The sequence below is a fragment of the Ochotona princeps genome, chromosome 17 (assembly GCF_030435755.1).
Source record: "Ochotona princeps isolate mOchPri1 chromosome 17, mOchPri1.hap1, whole genome shotgun sequence".
NCBI lineage: Eukaryota > Metazoa > Chordata > Mammalia > Lagomorpha > Ochotonidae > Ochotona > Ochotona princeps.
Window position 1 is genome coordinate 20,876,333 of NC_080848.1, and position 26,213 is coordinate 20,902,545.

Sequence of the window (26,213 nt, forward strand, 5' to 3'; positions counted from 1 at the left end):
CCAACTAGGGAGATCCAGAAGAAGCTCCAGGTTTTGGCCTGGCTCAGCCCTGGCTGTTGTGGGAGATGTCTCTTTTCTCTTTCTCTTTCTCTCTCTGTAACACTTTCAAAACAAATAAATCTTAAAAAAAATTTTTTTTTGATAAATTTGCATTCCCAAATCCACATGTAGCTAACTGGTGGTGAGGAGTAGCATTTTGGTGATGACGGAACATAATTTGGGATTTGTAAATTACCACATTAGTTAGTGTGGTTTTAAGATTTCCGGCATTATCCTTTTTTTTCCCCCCTAACATTTGGTGCTTTCATTTTGAAGCTTTATCATGAGTTGCCTGGATGGCTTCTCAGTTTTCGCCTTTTTCCTCTTAGGCACCAACTGAGAGGCAGCTGCGATATAAAGAAAAGGTGGCTGAACTCAGGAAGAAAAGAAATTCTGGATTGAGCAAAGAGCAGAAAGAGAAATATATGGTGAGGAAGAGTGAATTTCTCCATTAGCATGAACTCCGCTGTCACAGCTATTCCTTTTGTTTCCTAAGCTTCTACCTGTCAGCCTTGCAGCTTGCTGTCCTCACTACAAGTGATTGCCAGGGGCCTTTCCTCTGTAAGTGGAGAACTTACTGCTAGAATCTCTCCAAACTGGGCTGGTGAGATTGGAAACAGGAGGCCTTAGAAAAGTGAAATACATAGCATCATCAAAAATATTAACATTTTTTAGCTTATTTTGGGGGGGTGGGCATTGTGGCACAATAAGTTGAGCCACAACTTGGGATATCCTCATCCTATATTAGAGTGCCTGGGATTAAGTCCTGCCTCCGCTTCTATTCCAGTTTCCTGCTGATGGACCCAGGACACAGCAGATAGTGCCTTGAGAGCTGGAGTTCCTGCTACCCGAGTGGGAGACATGGATGGAGTTTTCCTGGCTCCTGGCTTTGGCCTGGCCTGGCCCGGCCCTGGCTATTATGGACCTTTAGGGAGTGAACCTGTCTTTCCGAACTTCCTTTCTTTCATCCTACTTTTCAAATAGATAGATAAAGGAAGAAGAAAAAAGTTATTTTTTCAAGAGTTTTGTTTGCTATTGTTTTTTTTTTTTTTTTTTAATTGGAAAGGCAGATTTTTACAGAAGAAGAGAGACAGAAAGATCTTCCGTCTGCTGGTTCACTCCCCAGATGACCACAATAGCTGGAGCTGAGCCAATCTGAAGCCAGGAGCTGGGAGCTTCGTCTAGGTCTCCCATATGGGTGCAGGGTCACAAGGTTTTAGACCCTGCAGGCTATAACAGGGAGCTGGATTGGAAATGACACAGCCAGGACAGGAACCGGTGCCCAATGGGATCCTGGTGCTTTCGAGGGAGAGGATTAGGCAACTGAACCATTGTGCCAGGCCCTGTTTTTCAATGTACTTTTAAAAATTAATTATTTGATGGAAACTGGTAGAGAGTGATCTCACTAGTGCCAAAACTGGGAGCCAAGTACTCTATCCAAATCTCCCTCTTGGGTAGCAGAAACCCATTTGCTTGAAGAGTCACTGCTGCCCAACAGAGCCCACATTAGCAGGAAGAACCCGTGCTCTCCAGGAAGGGATGCAAGAATAGACCCTTGAACCACTCAGCTCCAGAAGATATATTTTTCTTTTTAAGATTTATTTATTTTACTTGGAAAATTAATTACAGAGTTACAGAGGAGAGAGGATCTTCCATCCCCTGGTTTATTCTCCAGATGGCTGCAGCACCAAAGCTGGGCTGGTCTAAAGCTGGGAGCCAGGAAATTCTTCCAGGTTTCCCACAGGTTACAGGGGCCCAAAGACATGAGCCATCCTCTGCTGCTTTCCCAGGCCATAATAGGGAGCTAGAACGGCTGAGACTAGAACCAAGGCTCATTTGGGATGCCAGCACTGGCAGGCAGATCAGCCTGTTGTGCCATGTATGTGTGTGTGTGTGTGTGTGTGTATAAAACTTCTGTCCTCTAGTTGTAAGCTGTGGTAGGATTTTAAAGGGTTAAATTTACTCACTAGAACAAATGGTATGACTTAAAAATGCCTGTAAAATTAAAAAAAAAAAAATTGAAGCTTAGTTGTAATCTTTTTTGTTTTAATGGAAAAATAAATTTCCTCCTTGATTAAAAGTATTAACTGGATAACAGACACTATAATAGTTTTTGATAGTACTTTAACACTTACATTAAAATCAAGTAATATTTAAAGAAAGTTTAAATAGTTATATTTAAATTTAAAAGCAGTGGACATTTATAATAGTGAATATGGAATAATGACAACTATAGAAATGAAAACATTAATCCTACTAATTAAAAATAACCATAGCTAGCATTTGGGATATGTCCTAGCCTTTCACATTAGCATCCTTTATAGTTATTAAGCTCTTACAATTCTTAGCACATTGGGTCCTGTCTTTTCACTAATTTCCTTGTTTAATTAAAAATTCTTAGAATTTCTTGCTTAAAGTTTGTTTTCGAGTAAAGATTTTAAAAATTAAAAACATATTAATCTATGCTTACTGTTGAAAATACTACAAATAGACCCTGAAATTTATTTAGTTGACAGAGGTTCATTTAGTGCCTTCCCTCAGTGCCCACAGTGGTGAGAGCCAGGGCTAGGTCAGGGTGAAGTCAGGAACTTTGCTTCGCAGGTTGGTGGCAGGGACCCACCACAATCACTTGCTGCCTCTCACAGTGTACGTTAGGAGATACAGAGCTGGGATTCAAACGCGGGCACCCTAATTAGGAATGTAGGTATCACAAATGGTGTGTTAACCATTGAGAATAAAAATTCTGATAAAAATTGTCCTCTCAGATAGAAACCTGGTCTTCAGTCTTTCTGAAGCTTTTTTTAAATGCGTAATTGGAATGTTTCCCTCTTTAGTCAATAGGATGAATTATTAAACATGAGGTTTATAAATACAGAGATTGGCTTTACTAAGACAAAAATATGCCAAACCATGTATTTAGTTTTTTGGCAGTCATCACTGTCTGAAAATGATGACTTTATGAATGAACAGATATAGGCCACAGTGATATGAATGGCAGATTGTGGAGTGAATTTGTAGTTAAAACACCTCCGTTAGACTGTATGGGGTTTAGAGAGGGAGAACTCTAATGGTGGGCTATAGGATCTCAGGTTGTATACTTGCCCCATCTTGTCCAGTATTTTTATCTGACAGAACAATTCCATTTAATGGGTGATGATGCTTCCTAAGACCTTGTAGTGACTGTGTGAGGGATGGTGTGTCACCTATTTTATATACCAGATCTGAGACTGAAGTAATTTTCTCAGAACAATGCAGATATAAAGAATATCTGAAATAACATCTTGATTTTTCCATTCTGGTTTTTATTATTTATTAAAATATTTATTTTTGCTTATTTGAAAGGTGGGACAGAGAGGAAGTGAGTAGCATGTGCATGCATGCCTTCTTCCACTGGGTTCATTCTCCAGATGTGTACAACAGCTGCTGGTGGGCCAGGCTGAAGGCCAAAACCAGGAGCAATGCCAGCCAAGTCTCCTACCTGGGTGGCAATCAGGTGCTCCTCTCAAGGGGGACATTAGCAGGAATGCTAAACAGGCACTATTGATAGGTTCAGCCCTCCTGAAAATTTTAATACTGTAATCTTTATGAAAAGGTTATTTGGACTCAACCTTCTTGATTAAATGGTAGATAGGATTGTTTTTTAAACCTTTGTGAAACTAGAAGAAATAGTTGATAGGTAGAACCTAAATCTTTTTTTATCTTCCTTTTTTTTTAAGATTTATTTATTTTTATTACAAAGTCAGATATAGAGAGGAAGATCTTCCCGACCCATGATTCACTTCCCAAGTGACTACAAAGGTCGGTGCTGCACCAATCCGAAGCCAGGAGCCAGGAACCTCCTCCAGGTCTCCCACATGGGTGCAGGGTCCCAAAGCATTGGGCTGTCTTTGACTGCTTTCCCAGGCCACAAGCAGGGAGCTGGATGGGAAGTGGAGGTGCCAGGATTAGAATCCTGTGCCCATATGGGATCCCAGGGCATTCAAGGCGAGGACTTTAGCTGCTAGGCCACGCCGCCAGGCCCAGAACCTGAATCTTAAAGTCCAGATTTGAAAAGTGTGTCAGCAAAAGGTGGATGGTTTCTTCAAATGCCAATAGATATGTGGAATCTGTCCTGTTTTTCCTGGGGTGTACAGTGCTCTCCATTTAGCAACCTTTATCTCCCTTCTCTGTGTGGGAGGTGGAGTCTGAGGAGCAAGTGGGAAGGGCTAAGAAGCTTTAAAAGAGGAAGCTTCCCTGGAGGGCATTCTTTGCTGCGAAAGGATCCTTGCAGAGGTTGCCATGGTAAGATGCGAAAGTTGGTTTCTCTGACTTTTCCTTTTTACTGCTAAGTACTACTTGAAAATGGGACGACTACACTTTTCAGGAGCGGTGTAATGGCAGATGCTGCAGTTCCCACAGGGTTGCCGAAGCACTGCTGAGTTCAGCTGCTTCTGTCTCCCTGCAGACTAGTTCCATCTAAAATCTTAAAAGCTAAGGTTTGGAGAATCCGATTTTTGTTTGTTCTGGTTTTATATCAGAAAGTTATCTAACCAGTTTTCCTCCAGATCTTAGGATCCTAGGAGTTTGTAGTGTATTCTGGATTTATTGCATTTGATTTTTGATGTTTGAGGTCTTGAGGAAGAGAATAAAACTCCTTTCTGGAGGCATGCCGGGAGTGGTAGCAGGATCTTCTGTCATTAACCTGATAAAGTATGTGTCTAATACCGACCACATATACACTAAATTAATAGATTGTGTTGGCAGGGGTTGAAATGTTGTTTTTATAAGCAGAGAGTATCACCCTCTGGTTTTTTTCCTAGGAGCACAGGCAGACCTACGGGAGCTCTCGGGAACCGCTCCTAGAACACCTGACCAGCGAGTATGATTTGGATCTCTTTCGAAGAGCCCAAGCCCGAGCTTCAGAGGATTTGGTGAGTGAAAACTGCCAAGCCAAGAACCACTGGAAGGGCTTTGGTAACAGCCAGCTAAGAAAAAATGGTCAAAAAAAAAAAAAAAAAAAATGGTCAGCAGTTGGGAGTTAGAAGACCCAGCTTGAATCCTTTCCCCTCCACCCGCAGCCCTGCCAATCTTGACAATGTCCTTCCCATTGTTATTTAAAACTAGTCACCAACTCCCTTTCCCCTACTCTACAGTTTTGCCTTCCTTTCTATTTCAACTGGAAGTTCCAGTTTAGCTGGAGGTGGAAGACTGGATAAAGCCGGAGGTACTCCTTTGTTTCAGTTGGATAGTTTACATTTCTGAGTCTCTGGCCTGAGTGATCACCATCATAGGGGGCTTCCACACCGCGAAAGGAGCTCCCCTTCTTGGGCGCTTCTTCACTGTACGGAGCAGCTAGCATGAAACACTGAAAAATAACTCAAAGGCACTAGTGGGAAAGGCTTCTGTCAGCTGTTTTTGAGTTAACTATTAACATAGCCCAGTTTCACATACCAGGAGGTTTTCTGTTCAGATTGTTACTTAAAATTGGATCCTTTTTAGTTTTGTTGCCTTAGCAAAGTTTGTAACAATTTCTTGAAGATAGTTTCCTGATTTTACAGATTAAATGTGTTCAGGGAAACAGTGTTAAAAGTATATCTCCTAACCCTCACCCCTTACTGCCTTTTTTTTGAGAGTTGTTTGAAAGAGCTGTCCACTGATTGACTCCCCTAATGGGTACAGTGGCCAGAGCTGGGCCACCTTACAGCCAGGAGCGCTCAGAATTCCCATATGGGTGGCAGGAACCCGGTGACTTGGACAAGTTTCTATTGGCTTTCCTAGGAATATTAGAAGGGAACTGGGTCAGAAGCCGAGCAGCCAAGACTCAAACCAGCATTTCTGTGAAGGTTGCTGGCAGCTGCTTAACTTGCTGAACCACAGCACTTGCCCTTCCTGCTTTGGATTGAAAATTTGTTAAGAAGCAGGGTTTGTGAAGGCTGTGGCTGCTGCCGCTTTTTTAGATTGGTGAACTTCTTAGGCAGCCTTACAAATTCCTCCTGCAGCCCACTCACAGCTTGTGAAGGGAGACATCAAACATTTTCTGCTTTTCAGAGTTCCAGAATTAGATCATCAACTCCAATGCCACAACACACTTTTTAGAAAATAAAAGGCTTATTACTTATTTTCAAAGTGGACATTGTGGGTTTGTCTCACAGAGATTCATACCGCTGGGTAAGAGCTTCTTCAGATAAGTAGGACACATTCTGAACTCTTCTGTTCAGTGTTACAATTTGTAGGGGTAGGGAGTCCCTATCTGTGGCAGCTTATATTTATCGGTTGGTTTGGCAGGAGTTTGTGTCTCTGCCAGATCACCCTTGTCATTTGGTTTGGCAGAGAAAAATTGTTGCCAAAGACTCGCTCTGATGAAGCTCAGAGTGGGGTAGGGAGTAGAGAAGCCACTTTGAGATCTGTGCTCTGTGCAGAATAAAGAGTACCTTGACTCTAAAGCCTGCCTGGTTTTCCATGCTTACGTAGTCCTCCTTAATGTAAGTTTCTCGTGGATAAAATCTGATCTCCGTAGCCTGGGAAGTGGCACACACGCAAGATTAGGCTTTTAAAAATAAAGACAATCAAGTCCTCTTTTGTGTCTTCTTGGTAATAGGAGAAGTTAAGGCTTCAAGGTCAAATCACAGAGGGGAACAACATGATTAAAACAATTGCTTTTGGCCGCTATGAGCTTGATACTTGGTACCATTCTCCCTATCCTGAGGAATACGCAAGGCTGGGACGGCTCTACATGTGTGAATTCTGTCTAAAATATATGAAGAGCCAAACGATACTTCGCCGACACATGGTAAGTTGCTTTGGGTTCTGCCTTGCCCATGAAGGCCAAGCACTTTAGGCTCTTCGGATTTTGCTCGAGAGATGACATCTTCAAGCCAGCTAAGTGGTCCACAAGCAGTGAGACAAAGGGATAAGAAATTGAAAGCCGCATTTCAGGGCTTCTTTTTGTTTTTCTATATTTTTAAGGTGTACTATTTATTTGAAAGAGTTACGCAGAGAAAGAGAGACATAGAGCTTTCCTCTGCTGTTTCGCTCTCCCTACAGCTGATGCTGAGTCAGACTGAAACCAGGACCCAAGAGCTTCTCAGTTTCCTAGTAGGGTCTCAGGGACCCAAATATGTGGTCCATCTTCTACTTTTCCCAGGCACATTTTCAGGGAACTAGCAGTCAGGATTCAACTGGTGCCCATATGGTATGCCTGCATTGCAAGGAACAACTCTGTGAACTATGCTGCAAGATGTTGCCATAGTGCTGGGCCTTGCAGTCTGTGGCATGGCAGGTATCTGGTGGCACCCAGTGGGTGTAGTTGACAGCTCTTAACCACATCCTGTCATGTGTCTTCCTGTCTTCTATCCTTGTGCCCTACTCTTAGCCATTTCTTCCTTGGAATCTGTATTACCTCTTCCCCCACAGTTTCTGTGTTTCTTCATTTGGCATCAGGGCAGCCTGGCTGACCTTGGTATCTGTGGCTGCTGACACTGGCAGTGGCTGCTCAGGAAACGAATATTGATTTAAGAGAGAGATCTACTTGTGACAGATCATACCATTGATAGAATGGGTCTTTTGATGCCTCCTCCTGTAACTGTTTAATGCTTTCTGATTTAATTTTTTAAAATGTATCTGTTTGAGAGGTAGAGCAGCAGAAAGAGGGAGAGAGAAATCAGTCTACCATGGTCTGGTTCACTCTCCCAAACAACTACGACAATAGCTGAAGCCAGGAAATCTATGCTGATATCATACATGGGTGACAGGGGCCACCACCTGCCGCTTTCATGGTGCACATTAGCAGGGAGGTTGAGCAGAAGCAGAGCAGCCAGGACACATGACATGCCAACATTTCAAGTGTGATTTAACATGCTGAGCTGCAGTCTCAACCTCTGGTCTTATTGCCTGGTATGTTTACTAGAATTTTTTTGTAGCTTTAAAAAACTTCATCTTAAAGGGCATTTGTGCTGTGGAGCAAGGCAGAGGGAGCCAATGGATCTCATTCTCACTCTAAGGCCTTTTAGGGTATCTTCCTTCCCTTTCTAATGTTTGCTGCAGGATTTCTATATGCTAAGCATCTCCAACCCAGGCTTCCTGGTGTTTCTGATGTATACTTTTCCCCAGCTTGGTGATTCTGCTTCTTCTGTTCCCAGTTTTGGAGCACATATGATTTGCAGAGTTGTGCCCCAGAACTGCTCCCTTGAATTAAAGCTCCAGCTTCTAACAGCTCTGCCTTGTGTGGGAATACAATAATGGGGTGGGAGGAGAAGGTGATGAGTGAGGACTGATTGGAATACCAGAGCAAAAAAATAATGGTGTCAGGAGGACAGGACATCGTAGCAGATTTTAGACCAACGGGAAAGATAAATCTGAGGATCAAATAGCTGGATTATATGCATTATAAAAATCAAATTTCAGGAAATACTGCTTGTTTCAATCCATGTGTAGTTCGATTCCCATTGCTTTGAGTGTAACTGAAATCTTTGACTTCGCTTCTGTTCTAAGTAAATCATTGTTGCATTAGTTTGAGTATTGTAAAAGAGCCGGTGTGAGTGTGTGTGTGGTGGTGGTGGTGGGGTAAGAGATAGCAACAAGCTATAGGTGGAACTTCCTTTTTAAAATTTTTTATTTTTTAATTTCATTTTGTTTGTTTCAAACAGTTACAGAGAGAGAGAGTAAGCAAGAGGTGTTTTAACTTGCAGGGCTGGGTCAGGCTGAAGCCAGGAGCTTCCTCTGGGTCTCCCACATGGGTGGCTGGAGCCCAAACATTTGGGCCGTCCTCTGCTGCTTTTCCCATGCTATGATATCAGAAGTGCAGCAGCGTGGACACAAACCAGCACCCACAAGGAATACTTGCATTGCAGTCAGTTGCTTCGCTTTACCTGCTATGCCAACCACAGTGCCAGCCCTGTGGAACTTTCTTGAAGCAATTTCAATTAATAAATATTCGAATGTGTATCGACAAATTTAGAGTATGACTCCCAAGTTGACCAAAACCACTGTAAGAAACTGGTTTAATTGAAAAATATTCTATTCTGTGTGCATATACTTGTGTTTGTATAAAAGAACTTTTAATAGTTGTTACCCTTTAACTGTGCTGGGTGACTGGCTATGTTAACAGTAGTAACAGGTAAAGGTGGTGCCTTCTGCCCCCTGGTGGCCAAGTACCCCTCAGGTTTCTCTTTCGCCACAGACTTTGTGTGACTTTCATTTTTTGTATAATGAGTGGAACATGTTTGAAGTGTAGTGGAGCACGGATTTTATCAGTGTGGTAGATTTTCTAACTTGAAAAGAAGACCCTAAAGGCTAGGTGATAATGAGAAGTTACTGGGAAAGGTGAAAATAAAGCACTTAGCAACTAACTAAGCTGCTGGAAATAAGCCGCTTAAGAATTTCCTGTTGGTGTGTGACATTTTATAAACAAGGGTATTCTTTTTTATCTGGCTTTTATGTAGTGTATGATTTTAATCTCTTGGACTGAAACAATGCCAGAATATAATCCAGAAAACTTGTTCTAAACTGCTGTAACGATGTCATAAATATATATTTAACTTTCAAAGCCTTTATTTGTTTTACTGGGGGAAAAAAATTCCCTTTTGCTGGATGAATGTGTTCAGCTTTCCCTCAATTCATTAACCACGTTTGACCCATGAGTTCTTTCTCCTTGAACAAGGCAGTTTGGTCAGAGAGGCTTTGATTGCTGTTTGAACTCCATTCTCTTGCAGGCCAAGTGTGTGTGGAAACACCCTCCAGGTGATGAGATCTATCGCAAAGGCTCAATCTCTGTGTTTGAAGTGGATGGCAAGAAAAATAAGGTGAGAGGTGCTGGCCCAAGAACAAGCGATGGAGATGTGTTCCCTCACAGAACTCTGTCCTTTGTCCACATCACAGCTTTACGAAAAGCTTGACGTAAAATTGTCTTTTTGTCAATAGGAGAGCTCTGTCTCCTGAACAATAATGCTATAATCCTTTACTTAGGCCTTTATCTGATAAGTTTAGAACTCACCCACATGTGAACTCTGTTTCTCTGCTTCCAGATCTACTGCCAAAACCTATGCCTGTTGGCCAAGCTTTTTCTGGACCACAAGACCTTGTATTATGATGTGGAACCCTTCCTGTTCTATGTGATGACAGAAGCGGATAGCACTGGCTGTCACCTGATTGGCTATTTTTCCAAGGTTAGCAGCTTCTGGAGATTAAAAAACTAATGGCTGGAGAAGGGATATTAATATTGGCATCTGGGGGCTCAAATTATGAAGTGGAAAAGTGGAACTGTAAGCAATGATGACATGACAGTCTTCCCTTTACAAGAGGGTAGGGAAGCCCACATGTGAGTTATTTAATGAAAATGTGCAGTTTCTTTATTAAAAGCTTGTGACTTATTTGTTTTTTTTGGACTTGTGGATTGCAGTTGCCTATTAAAAAGACAAATATGTAATATTTATTTGCAGGGCAGAGTTAGGGAAACATAGAATGATCTTTCATGCACTAGTTCACTTCCCAAATAATCCAGGCCTGGGCCAAGGTAAAGCCAGGGTCTCCCACATTCGTGGCAGGGCTCAAACATTTGGGACATCCTACACTGCCCTCCCAGCCCATTAGTAGAGAGCTGAATTGGAAGTAGAACAGCTGGCACTCAGAGGGGATGCCAGTGTTGCAGGCGGTGGCTTAATCCACCATGCCACAACGTTGGCTCCTGGAATTGCCTATTAATTAATTGACCAGGGCCTTCTCTGCTGTCCCACAAGTCCACTTTGTACAGACAAGCTGACTCATGGTTTTACCCTTCTGTGTGTCATGAGCTTAAAGCCAGGAATGCATTCCTTTTGTCTGGTTCTTTAGCCAGGCTCCTAGCATGGTCCTTCCTGGCATAACACCACTCTGCCTTTATAGATCAAAGGCCAGATTTTGCTTATGACTTTTTAATATAAATGAAACTGTACAATAGACAATTTAGTTGTTTTAGGTCCCCCTTCCAGAATGAGAATTTACCATTTTGTTTCCTTCATTTCTCTTCCATTAAGCAGTTTTTTTTGTTTTGTTTTGTTTTAACGACTCTTCAGGTACTCCCATATACTGACCCTGCAGTCAGAACCCTCTGCTCTGTGACTGTGATGACACCAGGGGTGCCCCCTTAAAATGAGACCACAGGTTTCAGAGCTGGGTAGAACTTGGGGTTAATAACTTTGCCATCATCAAGGGTGTGAGTGTGACAGCTGTTAGACTGACAGCTACTCCCCAGCATTAGTTAGCCATTTGGTTTGCAGCCACTGTGGGGGTGCTGAAACCTTTGCTTCCAAATTTTAGAACCTGCTCATCTTTTTGCTCTTGATTTTAGGAAAAGAATTCATTCCTCAACTACAATGTATCCTGTATCCTTACCATGCCTCAGTACATGAGACAGGGCTACGGCAAGATGCTCATTGATTTCAGTAAGTGAAACTGCTAAGCTGTAAGCTCCGTAAGGCAAGGATCTCATGCATGCTGATTGGTTGTCTATCCTGTGTCCCCTGCAATTACTGGCATGCAAGGGAAGTTCATTGATACTTGGGAAGTGAGTGAATAAATGGGGAAAATCTGGACACCATCAGTCTACATAATACATGTTGAATACTCAATGCAGAGCCCTGAGTGGGTGCTTAAGAAGAGATGGAGAGGATGAAAAAGTAAGCGCTTTAGGGTTATCCTGGTTTGAGACTTAGGGCACATCCATGCATAGGGCTACAAATCTGTTCCTTGATGTTAGGGATTTCACTGTTCAAAGGCAGTCCATAAACCTCAGAGTAGCACACATTGTCCTTGTTAACCAAGGATTCTATTTGCTAATCTGCCTACTCGATGAATTTGTGGCCCCAAAATCAGTGGTTTCTTTTTCTTTCTTTTTTTTTTTTTTTTTTAAGATTTATTTATTTTTATTACAAAGTCAGATATACAGAGAGGAGGAGAGACAGAGAGGAAGATCTTCTGTCTGGTGATTCACTCCCCAAGCAGCCGCAACGGGCCAGTACTGCGCCAATCCAAAGCCAGGAGCCAGGAATCTCTTCCAGGTCTCCCACGCGGGTGCAGGGTCCCAAAGCTTTGGGCCGTCCTCGACTACTTTCCCAGACCACAAGCAGGGAGCTGGATGTGAAGTGGAGCTGCCGGGATTAGAACCGGCGCCCATATGGGATCCCGGCGCATTCAAGGCGAGGACTTTAGCTGCTAGGCCACATTGCCGGGCCCCAAAATCAGTGGTTTCAAACACACACACCAGGAGAAATCGGAGTCACTGGATGCATATGAATTCTAGCTGAGCTCAGGATGCTTTTATGCCACGAACAGGTATCTCTTCTCTGTTAGTCCCGTCTGTCCGTACGTGTGTGCTTGCTGATTGTGCTTTAAATGGCCCTTAAGCCCAGTGCTCCATTGCTGTCTAGAATTCCTCAGCGCCGAAAGGCTGATATACCTTAGCCTGGTCAATTATGAGTTACAATGTTGTTGGTTAAGAATTCAGGATTAGCTAAATCAACTACATATCTGTATCAGATGTTTTGAACAGAAATAACATCAAATAAGAGTATGTGTGGTTGGATTGGTGAATATGTACTCAGACTCAAAGGACTCCAGTCCTGGGTTTCTCCTGGTGGTTCAGTGTTTTCAGGGACCATGGAACACAGCCATGGTAAATGAAGACAATGTGCTGTGTCCTATTCATTGTCGTCTCTATCATATGACTTACTCCAATGAAGATTAGAATTAGAATTAACCTTCTATGCCTTTTTTGAAGATGTATCTATTTCTTTGAGAGGCAAAATGACTGAGATCTATTCAGTCCCCAAAAGCCTTCAATTGGCCAGGACTGAGCCAGTTGGAAGCCAGGAGCCAGAAACTCCATCTTGGTCTTTCCTGGGTGACCTACATGCTAGCATCATCTGCTACTTTCCCAGGTGGCTTTTTTTTTTTTTTTAGGTGTATTTATTTGAAAGGTAGTGTTGCACAGAGAGGAGAGGCAGAGATTTTCCATCTGCTGGTTCAATGTCCGGAGCTGGGCTAGTCTGAACCCAGGAGCCCAGAGATTCATCTGGGTTTCCCATGTGGGTGCAGAGGCCCCAAGGACTTGGACCAACTTCCACTGCTTTCCCAGGGCATTAGCAGGGAGCTGGGACCAGAGTATGGCATCCGGGACTTGACCCAGTGCCCACATGGGCTGTCGGCATTACATGCTGGCTAGCCCCTCCCCTCTTCCATTTTTAAGCCACCAAAGATGAATCAAGAAGTGCATAATTTACTGAGGGTGGACTGTTATGTTTTTGAATAAGCAACAGCTTTTTTCATAAACTTTAATTATGGATATTGTCTAACGTACACAGAGGTAGAATATAATAAATTCTCTTGTACCTATTGCACAGTTTCAGTAGTTACCATTTTTAAACCAACCTTACTTAAATTTTCACCTTCAATTATTTTCAATATCTGCAAAAGATAGGTTTATTATGTCTTAAAAAAGACACATGTATACTCCCTCCCCCCCAAAAAGAGCAATTCCCTGACTTTAAAATTTTTTTTTAAAGTCATTTATGCTCAGATCTAAGTAAAACTGATGTTGGGATTTGTAGATATGAGTTGTAATTCACTTTTTTTAATCTGTCAGTTTCCACTTAATTCTTTGTTTTCCTCTAGCTGTTTTTGTTGTCACTGAAAAACTGGCTAGTTGTTGAGTTTTCCCAGGTGATGAATTTTGCTGAATGCTTCACCATGGGAAGCATGGTGTTGCTTTATATTTCTTACATAATTTTGTAAACCTTGACTATTAGATGTATAGGTGTTGTAACTAGAGATGACTTCAGATTTCTTAACACCCTTTAATACTTCATAGATGAAACTCAGAAAATCTGTTGTTAAAATTCAAAACTTAGAAAAAATAAGCTATATGATAACATGGCTTCTTATTTACCCCATTCCAGCACCTTCTGAAACCTTATTATTACAGTTTCTGGTGAGACCCTTGAGTTTCTTTGGTACCTAATATAAGTAAATACAGAGAATTTCTTTCCCGTTTTGTCTGTACAATGACAGAGTATTGTATGAGAGAGCCATGCAGATTGTATTCCGCTAGATGGCTATCGCTTCACCTGCTGGTGCCAAGCAGGATCACACCCTTCTGGGTGTCCACACTGTTCTTTGCTGTTAGTGTGTGTTACGGAGTTGTGAGGGAAAAAGTACCTGTTGGTTCTTTTGCAGGTTATTTGCTTTCCAAAGTAGAGGAAAAAGTTGGCTCCCCAGAACGCCCACTCTCAGATCTGGGACTCATCAGCTATCGCAGCTACTGGAAGGAAGTGCTTCTCCGTTACCTGCATAATTTCCAAGGCAAAGAGATTTCTATCAAAGGTTGGTTTTTGACTTGGAATGGTTGTTACCTCCGATGGTAATTCCACTTACTCTTGTAGCTTTTCATCTGGCCCAGTTGATGCTTTGTAACCTGCCAAGAGAAACACTGCCATGCCCCCCTCTCGGCAGGTGCATTCATGGGTCTTGGGAGCATCTGAGCCCCAGGAGTGAATGACTTTGTCTCTGCAGTTTGATGTTGCTCACGTTGAAAAGTCAAGAAGAAAAAAAATTCTTCCAGTCTTTTGCCACATGCAGTAGCTACTAGGAAAACAAAATCCTTGTGTGTTTATACAAGGGTAGAGGAGTTTAGCTTGGTATATATTTGACCTCAATTTCTGATTGGCCTAGAGTAGCTTCTTGCTGCATGGATCATGCAACTGGTCTGTGAATTATTTCTGAACAGTTTGTGTTGCGTATCAAAGGTTCAAACCGCTTGCTTTCCACTACGGGACAGGAGACTTCAGTTGAGTGGTGGTGGGCCTGTGCTCTGGGCAGGTTCTCACTCGCTCTTCCGTTGCAGAAATTAGTCAGGAGACAGCTGTGAATCCTGTCGACATCGTCAGCACTCTGCAAGCCCTTCAGATGCTCAAGTATTGGAAAGGAAAACATTTAGTTTTAAAGAGACAGGTAAGGTTTTTGTTTTTGTTTTTATCAGCTGATTGATTGCTCCTTGTGGCTTAGCTGAGCCAAGTGCAGAGCTTTATTTGACCATTCACACCTCTTCCTGGGTTTCATTTCTTTAGCTGGCGGGGCTCGTTGTTATTGCCCCCGTAAGGATGTTTATCGCCTCTCTTATCCTTTTCAGAAGCTTTTGGTAAGCTCTTTGAAATGTGGAGGACAGAGTTAAGCAGCTTTGGGTTGCACAGCATGATTATCATTTAATGATTTTCTTAGACTGAAGAAAATTGCCCATCTGTAGAGGCAGTTTTGTCATACTCTAGGACACGTATGTGGAAGTGGGTTTAAATTCGTTGAACAAATGCCATCTCTATTACTTTTATTTTTTTTATTTATTTTTTTTTTTAAAGATTTATTTTATTTTTATTACAAAGTCAGATATACTGAGAGGAGGAGAGATAGAGAGGAAGTGGAGCTGCCGGGATTAGAACCAGCGGCCATATGGGATCAAGACGAGGACCTTAGCCACTAGGCCACGTTGCCGAGCCCAATCTCTATTACTTTTAATGTTAACCCTTTCCTTCTTGAAAGACAGTCTTTTCGGAATCTACATCTGTTTTAGCTGAAGGTGTGTAATACTTTTCCCTATTGTTCTCCCTAGGACCTGATTGACGAATGGATAGCCAAAGAGGCCAAACGGTCCAACTCCAATAAAACCATGGATCCAAGCTGCTTAAAATGGACCCCTCCAAAAGGCACTTAAAGTGTCCTGTCATTCTGAGCCAGCGAACCCCAAGCAGTAGGAATCCATACCCTAGGGATCTGTCTGTCATTTCTGTTGTTCTTGTGATTGGCAAGTACAGTATCCTTTGGGAAGGCCATCCCCCTCAGGACTGTCCTGGCTCCGCCCCTTGTGTACACTGCAGACGCTGGTTCTGAGGAACTGTTGTTTCGGCCTCAGTGAGGTTGCCTGGCAGGGCTCTGCTTCCGACTCGATGCAGAACCCTCATAGCACTGACCCAAGGAGTTCTGTTATGGTACTGTACCTGTCCAGTCACTGGTTCTCTCCTCATGTCCTCTAGCCCCATGAGGTTGTGTTGTGTCTTCTGAACTTTGTACTAGTGCTTCTTGCCATCTGGTCACCAGACTTCCAAATACGGTTGCTGCCACCAGGACCCTTCCAGTTCCTCCTGATGCACGTGTTTTGTGCAGGGGCAGGGAAGAGGTAGCACTTGTGAGTGAATGAGTGTGTGTGTGTGGTGTGTGTGTGTGGTGTGCATGAGTGCACACTAGGAGGGATTCATCACTTTGGATTTCATCTTGCTTTACTTTTTTTCTTTTTTATTCAAAGATGTGCTTTTGATCAGTGGAGCTGACCAGAGCCACATAGTTCTGAAGAGTTTTGGTAACATCACAGAATCCATCTTGAGATGGAAGAAAGAATTCAGAGGGAGTGATTGTGTATTTCGATTTGAGTTTACCTGTAGGCAGTGGGCAGTGGCTTGGTGGATAGGGATGGAAACTTCTTTTTGCTTCACCAAAAAGTGCCCAGTAGTCAGTTTTTTTTTACTCCCTTGTCCTCCTTTACATTTGCAGGTGCCAAAATAACAGTTCTCCCTTCATGCAACATGTTAGCTCGTTGATTATACTGTCAAAGCCTTTTCACTTGTTCCAACAGTACATGATACTGTGCACCTATACTTTTACATGTGTTGCTCGGATTTTATCCCAGACATCTTGGGAGAATTTGAAAGTGACTGAAAAATGACTTCTGAGTCTCAGCCCGTGACTCAGCAAGGCCGCCAAGGTCTGCTTCTCTTTTCAGCTGTGCCTCACCCTCCTGCTAGGACAAAAGTGTTCTGCCCCTCCAGGAGCCCTTCCCCCTAACCCTGGCCTTCCCCTGCTTCCTTTCTGGAATTTGCCATCTTCTACTCTCTGGTCTCCTATTTCTGGTGTTGTGCAAGTAAAGGAAGAGATGCTCCCTCTAATTTCCCTCTGGCCCGTTATAACCTGCTATATTGGAGCAGTTTTTGATGTCTGACATGTCACCCTGCCCAGCTTGGTCTCCTACAACACTGCTGTCTTCATGTGGCGCCTTCACCACAATCCCGGCTATGGTCATTTGTGCCTTTCTCTTGTCATCTCTGTACACTACTTATATTCACTGTGGGTCAGGGGAGCTAATTTTAAGCATGTTCAGTGGCAGTTCCCCTCCAGTTTCAGTGTCACTGTTAAAATTTATCCAAAAGCAACTTCACTAGGGGTTTTCTTAAGGGGTAAAGGAAGGCCTTTTGCAGCCACTAAACCCTTCCCCACTTGTGGTAGAATGTGCTCTTCTATATCTACTCCTCAATAAAGCATGTTCTCTGCTCAAGTCTTGCTTCATCCAGGGCTCTCATTTATGTCTGAAAACAGTGTCGTTGACCTGCTGTTAACAGTAAATCTACCTGGGGTTGGTTTTCTGTAGCAGCAAACCATTGAGGGATGTGGTTTGTGGCTGTGGAATTGTTTTCCACTGTCGTGCAGGCTGTCTGCTAGAGAGAGTGCCTACTTTGTATTCAAATTGATAGGTGTGCATAGCCTTGACCAGTCAGTTCCACTCATTCCTATATTGATTTCATTTTCTTCTGGTTTTGGAGGGGCACTGGAAACAGTAAGAAGTTAAGTTTAGGTGCGAGTACAGTCAGTAGTAACTTGTGGAACGCAGGCGCAGGCATGTCCCTCTTCCAAGCATTGTTGTGAGCAGCGTCACCACTCATAATTGACTCTGCCAAGTTGAGGTGAATGTGTTTCTGGAAGTCGCTGAGTCTGTCCAGGGCAGAAAAGGGGAGAGTGAGCACTCACATGTCTGCTGGTTTTGCTCATTGTGGGCAGGAGTGGTGTCTATGCTAGTGGATAGACCAAGGATCCTTCTTTATAGGGCTATAATAATATATTTAGAATAAAAGATTTCTCTGGGTTGTAGCGCTTACACATATGGAGACAACAGTCGTTTCTTTTGGCAACAGCAAGGGAAGCTCTCAAGCCTCTTTAGTGTTTTGTTATTTGCATGAAAGAAGCTTGGGCTGCTTGGCTGCCTGCCTTGGAGGAGCACAAGCCTGCAGTTAGTCCTGATCTAACCTAAAGCCTGCCCTGTGGCCACACCTCTGGAGAAGGAGACGTGTGCGCACGCTAATGGCCTCGCATGTGCTCAGCACTGGACCCCTGCCATGTTCACTCTCAGCTGACCCATTTGTTAGCACTGTGCAGCGGGTTTTCCCTTCAGTGCTGCAGAATAATCTGGAACCCAGGGCAAGCCAGAAATCGCATTCGGTTCTGCCCAAGCTGGCTCTAAGTTGAAACTCCCAACCTCTTTATCTTGTGCTTCAACTGTTGTGCTGCAAGGGTTAATCACCCTTCCTGGCAGTTAAGTTTTTTTTTTTTTTTAAACAGATATACATGTTTCTATGTGATTTACATTGCTAGGATAATGAAACAAGAAAAGGATTCAAAGAGACTGATTTTAATTGAACCTGGAAGCAGCCAGTTGAGGCCACAGTTCTAAACAAGAAGCAGAAGGTGTGCTTTACTTGAGCAGTACTTCCAGTTGAGGAGGAAGCTGTTGAGTGAGCTCTGTCTCTTTAGTGTAAGGCAGGTGTCACATTCTTTTCCTAAACTAGAGTATGTAAAGTAAGTAGAGGTCTTGGAGCTAGGTGATAACAGAATAACAAATGCTGGGTCTTGCACATTGGCTCAACTGGCAAATCCTCCACCTCCAAATACAGGCATCTCATCGGTGCCAGTTCATGTTCCAGCTGGTCCACTTCCCATCCAGCTCCCTGCTTGCGTCCGGGGAAAGCAGCAGAGGATGACCTGTACCCGCAAGGCAGACTAAATGGAAGCTCCCGGCTTTGGATCAGCTCAGACCAGTCGTTGTGGTCATCTGGAGAGTGAACCAGAGGATGGATGACCTTCCTGTCTCTCCTCTTTAAAATCTGCTTTTCCAATAGAGTCTAAACATTATACCTTTTATGCTACCAGGAGATCTGGTGGTTACCTGGTGTAACTATGCTGATTTTTTTCTTTTTTTTTTGGAAAGGCAGATTTACAGAAAGATTTTCTGTCTGCTGGCTCATTCCCCAAGTGGTTGCAACAGCCAGAGCTGAGCTGATCCGATCCGAAGCCAGGAGCCTCTTCTGAATCTTCTACACAGGTGCAGGGTCCCAATGCCTTGGGCCATCCTCTACTGCTTTCCCAGGCCACAAGGAGGGAACTGGAAGGGAAGTGGAGCAATCGGTAAGATAAGAACTGGTGGCCATATGGGATCCCGGCACATGTAGCCACTAGGCTACTATGCTGAGCCCCGAAAGGCAGATTTTTATAAAGATGTCTGCTGTTTGCTGGTTTACTTCCCAAATGGCTGCAACAGCAAGAACTGAGTTGATCAAAACTGGGAGCCAGAAACTTTTTCCATGCCTCCCACATGGATAACAAATACCCAAGGGCTTGGGTCACCTTTACTGCCTATTCAGGGGGTTGAGACCAGAGCTGGAAATGTAGTCCAGGCCTCTTGTATGGCTAATAGAAACCCAACTACTTCCAATTGCTGCTGCCAGTATCTACATTGGCAAGAATTTAGAGTCTGGAACTGGGAACTGTGCCCAGGTACTGCAGTGTGGGGTGTGAGTTTGTTAACTGCTGGGCTAGATGCCTGCTCCTTGTCATTCTTTAAAAACTACAGTATTCCCTTTATATGGCAAGATGGTACTTATGATTTGTCCTCAACTTTGGTTTTCCACTGTAGTTCTTTACAAGTTGCATGACCAGGGTTAGAAATGGCCTGAAATGGAGTTGGCCACGTCAAAGCAGTTGGTTCAGATCAAGGTCATGGTTACATAGTGTCTAAAACCAGCACACAAAAATAAACCACAACTTGCCCACAGTGCCATAAAACAGGAAAATTGGCATTTTTGGATATGTGTTAATAACTTTACAAGTTATAGATATCCCTTCCTTTTTCCCTTTGAAGAGCTGTTAGTTAAATGGAATTGAAGTGTTGGGGTTTTTTTTCCCCGTTTTTGGAAAGTCAAATTTGAGAAGAGAAAGATCTTCCATCCACAGGTTCGCTCTCAAAGTTACTGCAACAGCCAGAACTAAGCCGTTACGGAGCCAAAAACAATTTGTGGGTCTCCTGCGCGGGTACAGGGTCCCAAGGCCTTTGACCATCCTCTGTTGCTTTCTCAAGCCACAACAGGCAACATCCAGGACATGAATTGACACATGCAAGGTGAGGACTTAGCCACTAGGCTGCAGTACCAGGCCCGAAGCAGTGTTTTTGTGAGAAGTATGAGAATTGTAGCATTACTCCAAGCTGTGATTTCTATCCCTTCTCACCTTTTGAGAATATGTTCAAAGTCTTTTTTTTTTTAATGGTACCTTTGCAAATATGTACACACATTAAGAAAATCCTGTGCCTTCGAACCCAGCACTGGGGCAGAGGGTTAGGAGATTCTGATTCAGGAAGACAGGAATCTTATGTTCGGCCTGCCTCGTGCCTTCTTAGTGTGTTCGGGCACAGCCGATGCTTTCAAATGAAGTGACATGACAAGCAGGGAACAGGCCGGGCTCCCACCCAACTTTCCACATTAATTTTCACACTCTTCATGATCCCAGCAGATATTCATAGAGAGTATTCACATGTCATATAATACTATGCGTATGATTCCTCTTCTCATACCTATAAGGGGTTTAAGCCAGAGAAATCTTATTTTTAGGGTTAGATATCAGTGGAGAATAAATTATCTAAAAAAACACACTTTGCTGAGTAATGGTGAAGAATTCTTTTTTTTTTTTCTTTAAAGATTTATTTATTATTATTGGAAAGCTGGATACACAGAAAGGAGGAGAGACAGAGAGGAAGATCCTCCATCCGATTATTCACTCCCCAAGCAGCCGCAACGGCTGGCGCTGCGCCCGTCCGAAGCCAGGAACCAAGAACCTCTTCCAGGTCTCCCACGCGGGTGCAGGGTCCCAAAGCTTTGGGCCGTCCTTGACTGCTTTCCCAGGCCACAAGCAGGGAGCTGGATGGGAAGTGGAGCTGCCGGGACCAGAACCGGCGCCCATATGGGATCCCAGGGCGTTCAAGGCGAGGATTTTAGCTGTTAGGCCATGCCACGGGGCCCATGGTGAAGAATTCTAGGGGCTACCCTTTGTTGTTGGGTTATAGAATTGTAGAATTGGACCTCTGCTGGTTCAGTTCCACCCTTTTCTGCCGCACATTTCTGTATGACTGCATTTGGGAGGCTGGTTCCTGCTGATGGTGCAGTACCATTGCCCACTTCCTTTATGGTATCTTCACTAAAATGCCAACAAATGCTGCTGAGACAGAAACAAAGAATTGCCTGGTAGTGTGAAATGTCCAGATAATAGAACTTTTCTGACTTTCTGTTCCTTGTGTAGCACCTGTGAGTGCAAGCCATGATGTTGTTCTCGAGGGGTTGGGGATTGCTTACTTCTACCCAAGAGTAGAGAAAGTAACCTGTGTTGCCCAATTTCGGCTCCATGGCTCCTCCCAAGTGTACATGACATGTAAACAGCTTTAGCCTTGACAAGGTATGTTTGTTACAAGAAGCCATTCTGTTTTAAATTGGGGATTTAAAAAATTTTTGTTTTGTATTTTTATTGGGAAGTCAAATACACAGAGAGGAGGAGAGACAGTGGGAAGATTTGTCCAATGATTCATCCCCCTAGTGACCACAACAGCCAGAGCTGAGCCTATCCGAAGCCAGGAGCTTCTGGGTCTCCCATGTGGATGCAGGGTCCCGAGGCTTTGGGCTGTCCTTGACTGCTTTCCTGGGCCTCAAACAGGGCTGCTGGGATTAGAATCAGCACCCATATGGGATCCTGGCACGTGCAAGGTGAGGCTAGGCCCGGAGATTTTTTTTTTTTTTTAAGTTAGATTTACAGAGAGAAGGAAAGGCAGAGAAAAAGATTTTCCATCTGCTGGTTTACTCCCCAAGTGGCCACAACAGCCAGAGCTGAGCTGATCTGAATCCAGGAACTTCTGGGTTTTTCATGCAGGTGCAGGGTCCCAAGGCTTCGGGCCATCCTCTAGCGTCTTCCCAGGCCAAAAGCTGGGAGCTGGAAGGGAATTGGAGCAGCCAGGACATGTACCAGCACCCATATGGGATCCCAGCGCATACAAGGTTAGGACTTTAGCCACTAGGCTATTGCACCAGGCCCTTCCCTGGGTACGTCTTGCTGCTACTCTTATCTTACAGTGATCAGAAGCCTGTACTCTATCACAGACACAGAGGTGTGGTAGATTGTCTCTGAAGATGGCAGCAGCAGTGGAGTTCAGCCCTGGGAACACTTACTGGTCCTTCCAGGAAGAGATTTTTTTCTCTCTTGAGTGTAAGCTGCACTTGTGACCCATGTAGGCTAACCCAGAGTTACAGAAGTGACATTCTCGCTATTGGAAAGGAACTGACATGTTTCCAAATTGGAACTTAAGCTAAACTAAAGAACAATGAGAGAGGGCCCGACACGGTGACCTAGCGGCTTAAGTCATCACCTTGAATGCACCGGGATCCCATATAGGCATCAGTTCTAATCCTGGCAGCTCCACTTCCCATCCAGCTCCCTGCTTGTGGCCTGGGAAAGCAGTGGAGGATGTGCCAAAACCTTGGGACCCTGCACCTGTGTGGGAGACCTGGAAGAAGCTCCTGATTCCTGACTCCTGGCTTTGGATCGGTGCAGCACTAGCCGTTGTGGTCACTTGGGGAGTGAATCATCAGATAGAGGATCTTCCTCTCTGTATATCTGACATTGCAATAAAAAAAAATCTTTTAAAACAACAATGAGAGGTCATTACATCACAACAACAATGTGTAAGAAGGCCATGGTGCCCCAGCCCCCAGAATTGTTTCAGGCCCAGCCAAATGCAGCCTCCCGAGTGGCCCCTGCTGGTACCACTGGAAGCTGAACCATCTTGCTCAGTCCTGCCAACCTAGAGAATTATAACTTTTTTCCCTTAATTTTATTTACTTAACATAGTTACAGAGATACAAGGAGACGGAGAAAGAGATCTGTCTGCCAATTGCCTCCCTAGATGATTAGAATGTCCAGGGCAGGGAGTTAATGGTGATGATGAAAATGGCAAAAAGATGAATTTTGGAAGAGTCAGTGATAAGTGCTGTATTTTAGGAGCTGAGTGGAACTCCTAGGCTGCTGGCTTGAACATCTGGGTATATGAAGGTACCATTTGCAGAGATGCAGATGATGGTAAGAGCTTAGGGTCCTCAGTGTTAAGAGGTGTTGTTGAGAACTACATATTCATTGAGTGGGAGCTATCCTGACTTTTCTAGGGTACTTGCATTTAGTTAGGCATCTTCGTGATTCCCTAGAGATAGTCATTGAGGACAGGACATAGGACTCCTTCATCCAGAACACTGTAGGGCCCTCCGGTGTGCCGGGCCCTGTTGTTGGAGCTGAAAGTATGAAGGTAAGATGTGATTTCTAGCCTTGAGAGACCCTGCGTTGTGTAGATAAATTGTTCATTTCAGCATCTACAGTGTAACAGATACTAACTGCTGGTAGAGAAATGTGCTAAGCATTTGGAGAATTTCAAGAAGGCAGCAGAGAGAGGGGCGGTTCCTGGGCTGGACAGCACTAAGAGAAAAGTTGTCCCCTTGCTAGAAGGATAGTATAGAAGTGCAGAAACTGGAAGCCTGGGTGGCTGTGATGGGTTTGAAGCAGATCAGCTGGAGAGCGGGCAGTGGGCTTTGCCCAGGGTGAATGGCATCAGGGATTCAGTGTAAGGCAGTGCAGTCCTTTGGGGCAGATGCCAATGGCATGCTTCGTTCCCATCTCGGCCCAACAAAGCGCCTAGTGAAGTGCCAGCATAAGGAGTAACTTCACCTAAGTGGCAGACTTCATCTCCCAAATGTCCTGAACTGCATCCACAGAGTGAAGTGTGTAGCCCCCATGCTGGTTCTTTGAGTTGCGTTATTGCGAAGAACCGCTTCCTGGGTAGTGGGGAGGTAGACATGGGGTTGCCTGGTGTGTCACAAGGAGAGGACGGGCATCACAAGTAGTTGGGAAACTGAGGCAACAGGATCAGACTCAGGAGGAGGCATGCACTCGCCATACCCCACAGTTATCACTGGGTACCCTGAGAACGTGTGAGAAATGAAGCGGTCAGGTCCAAGGTTGATTTGGGGCTCAAGATGCTCATCAGCCAAGGCCAAGAAGACAGGGTCTTCCTGGCTGTACTGCCCCACTGGCCTCTCTTGTAGCCTCTGCAGCCACTGACGCCTCCCTGTCCCCAGAGGAGGATCCTGCCCACTCCACCATGCCTGCCCTCCCCTACCCCCAGCAGCCTGGCTCCCTGCCCCACGCCACAAAGGCCCTGAGAAACGACTCTGTTTTCCTCCTTTATGGATAGCAGGACACCAAGCAGCTGAATGCCCAGTGAATGGATCTGCTGTATTGTTGATGCTGCCTGCACACCTCCCAGCTCACTCCTTAGTTTGCCTCGATGGTTTAGTTCATGCTGGTTGATATGTGTCCTCAGCATCCCTTTGTGACCCACGTGCTCATAAACTAGGACCGGAACAATGGTCAACCCCTCAGATGAGGAGTCCCTGAAATTGGGGCCATTCTGCTCCCCAGTCAGGAGGTGCATGCATTTGAAGCTCAGCCTTGAGCTTATGACAACGGAGGGAGAGTGTCACTCTGTGGATTGGGTTGCATAGGATCCTAAAAGAGAGGACCCCTCTCTCAAATCCCTTTCCACAGTGCCCCCCCCCCCCCGCCGCCTGCCTCATGATGCCTTTCCTGTTTCCATGATGCCCCATGGATGTCTCATCCTCACCTGTCCCAAGCCCATCTGTCACCTGTGCAAGAGGGCTGTGTAATCTTTCTGAAATTCTGAAAAAGTATCTTGGCCTGCTGCCTGCCAGGGAGACTCCTGGACAGGGTGCCAGAGCTCAGTCCATCCTGCCCTCTGCCCTGTGCCAGAGAAGAAGCCATTCGTTGGTCATTCATTTATTGAGCCCTGCAGCGTGCCCGGCATGAGGGTAGAGTGCACAAGACTTGCAGCTGTTGTGCAGGGAGCTGAGGATGAGGGAGGGCAGGGTCCCTTCATCTCCAGGGTGAGAGCAGCTCCGACTGCTGCTGGACACCCAGAGTTCTGGAAGAAACCCTGCGATGTCAGCATGGGCCTCACAGGAATGCCACTGTTGCGAACAAGAACCCCATGGACAAGAGCTGGCCTTGGGCTGGTCTGTGGTAACATCCAGGGAGTGCCATGGGCCAGGTATCCTGTAGAAGCATGCGTGAGTGGCTCTCACTCGGAACGTTGGTCCACATCCGTGCTGCCTGGGGAGAATTCTGGATGTGATGGTGGTTAGGGGAGGCCTCCATTCTTGGGGTCCTGGTTCCCTGCCTGAGGCGCTGGGACTGCAGGCTCATCTGCTGCCCTGCCATCACTCATTTGCAGGCACTTCTACAATGGGGGCGGAGCCAAAGCTCAGTGCTCTGTCAGGGAATACTTCCTAAGGGGGATGTCAGGGGCCCTCCAGGGGACAAGCGAGACTCACTGTTAACTCACTGTTGACACTTGGGGCAAGTTTTTTTTCATCTCTGAAAAATGACTGAAACTTTTTTTTTGTTTGTTTTTTAGTTTGAAAGGCAGAGAGAGAGGGAGATCTTTCATCTCTGGGTTCAAAGCCATGAGCTTGGAATTCCATCTGGGTCTCCTACATTGCGTGGCAGGGGCCCAAGGACTTGGCGCATCATCCACTGCTTTCTCAGGAGCATTAGTAGGTAGCTGCATCAGGTAGGTGGAGTGGGGGGACTTGAAAATGGGATGCTGGTACAGTAAGTAGCTTTGCCACAGTGCCAGCCTCAAATACTGACCTCTAAGCTTCTTGCCCACCACACGCACATAGGGGCATTTATTTCTATTTGGTATTGGGGTAATTTCTATGACCCTCTAAATACAGTGATTCAAATACTGAAAAAGAAAATCTGGGGAAATAGGGTGGGCACTGTGATGCAGTGAGCTAAACAACTACTGGGAGATCCCCCTATATCCTAGATGGGAGGGTCAAGTTGGTGTCCCACCTACTCCACTTCTGGTGCAGCTCTCTGCCAATGCTCCTGGGAAGCAGCAGATGATGGCTCAAGTACATGAGTCCCTGCTGCCCACATGGGAGATCAGGCATAGAGCTCCAGGCTCCCAA

At 44.7% G+C, this 26,213-nt stretch overlaps 1 protein-coding gene across 8 annotated transcripts in view; it reads left to right on the forward strand.

Annotated features, from left to right (window-relative positions):
• KAT7 (lysine acetyltransferase 7) overlaps positions 1-16,241 on the forward strand; it is a 32,906-nt gene extending 16,665 nt beyond the window's left edge. For 4 of the 8 annotated variants that reach the window (XM_058675675.1, XM_058675677.1, XM_004591070.3 and 1 more), the window contains 9 exons: positions 369-467; positions 4,839-4,949; positions 6,617-6,808; positions 9,729-9,818; positions 10,041-10,181; positions 11,342-11,435; positions 14,224-14,370; positions 14,891-14,997; positions 15,650-16,241. In XM_058675675.1, coding sequence (XP_058531658.1) covers positions 369-467; positions 4,839-4,949; positions 6,617-6,808; positions 9,729-9,818; positions 10,041-10,181; positions 11,342-11,435; positions 14,224-14,370; positions 14,891-14,997; positions 15,650-15,751 — 1,083 coding nt within the window. In that variant the 3' untranslated portion in view covers positions 15,752-16,241. The remainder of the gene's footprint in view (positions 1-368; positions 468-4,838; positions 4,950-6,616; positions 6,809-9,728; positions 9,819-10,040; positions 10,182-11,341; positions 11,436-14,223; positions 14,371-14,890; positions 14,998-15,649) is intronic. The other 4 variants (XM_058675676.1, XM_058675681.1, XM_058675678.1 and 1 more) reach the window with 3 other exon arrangements.
• Positions 16,242-26,213: the final 9,972 nt, after the last annotated feature.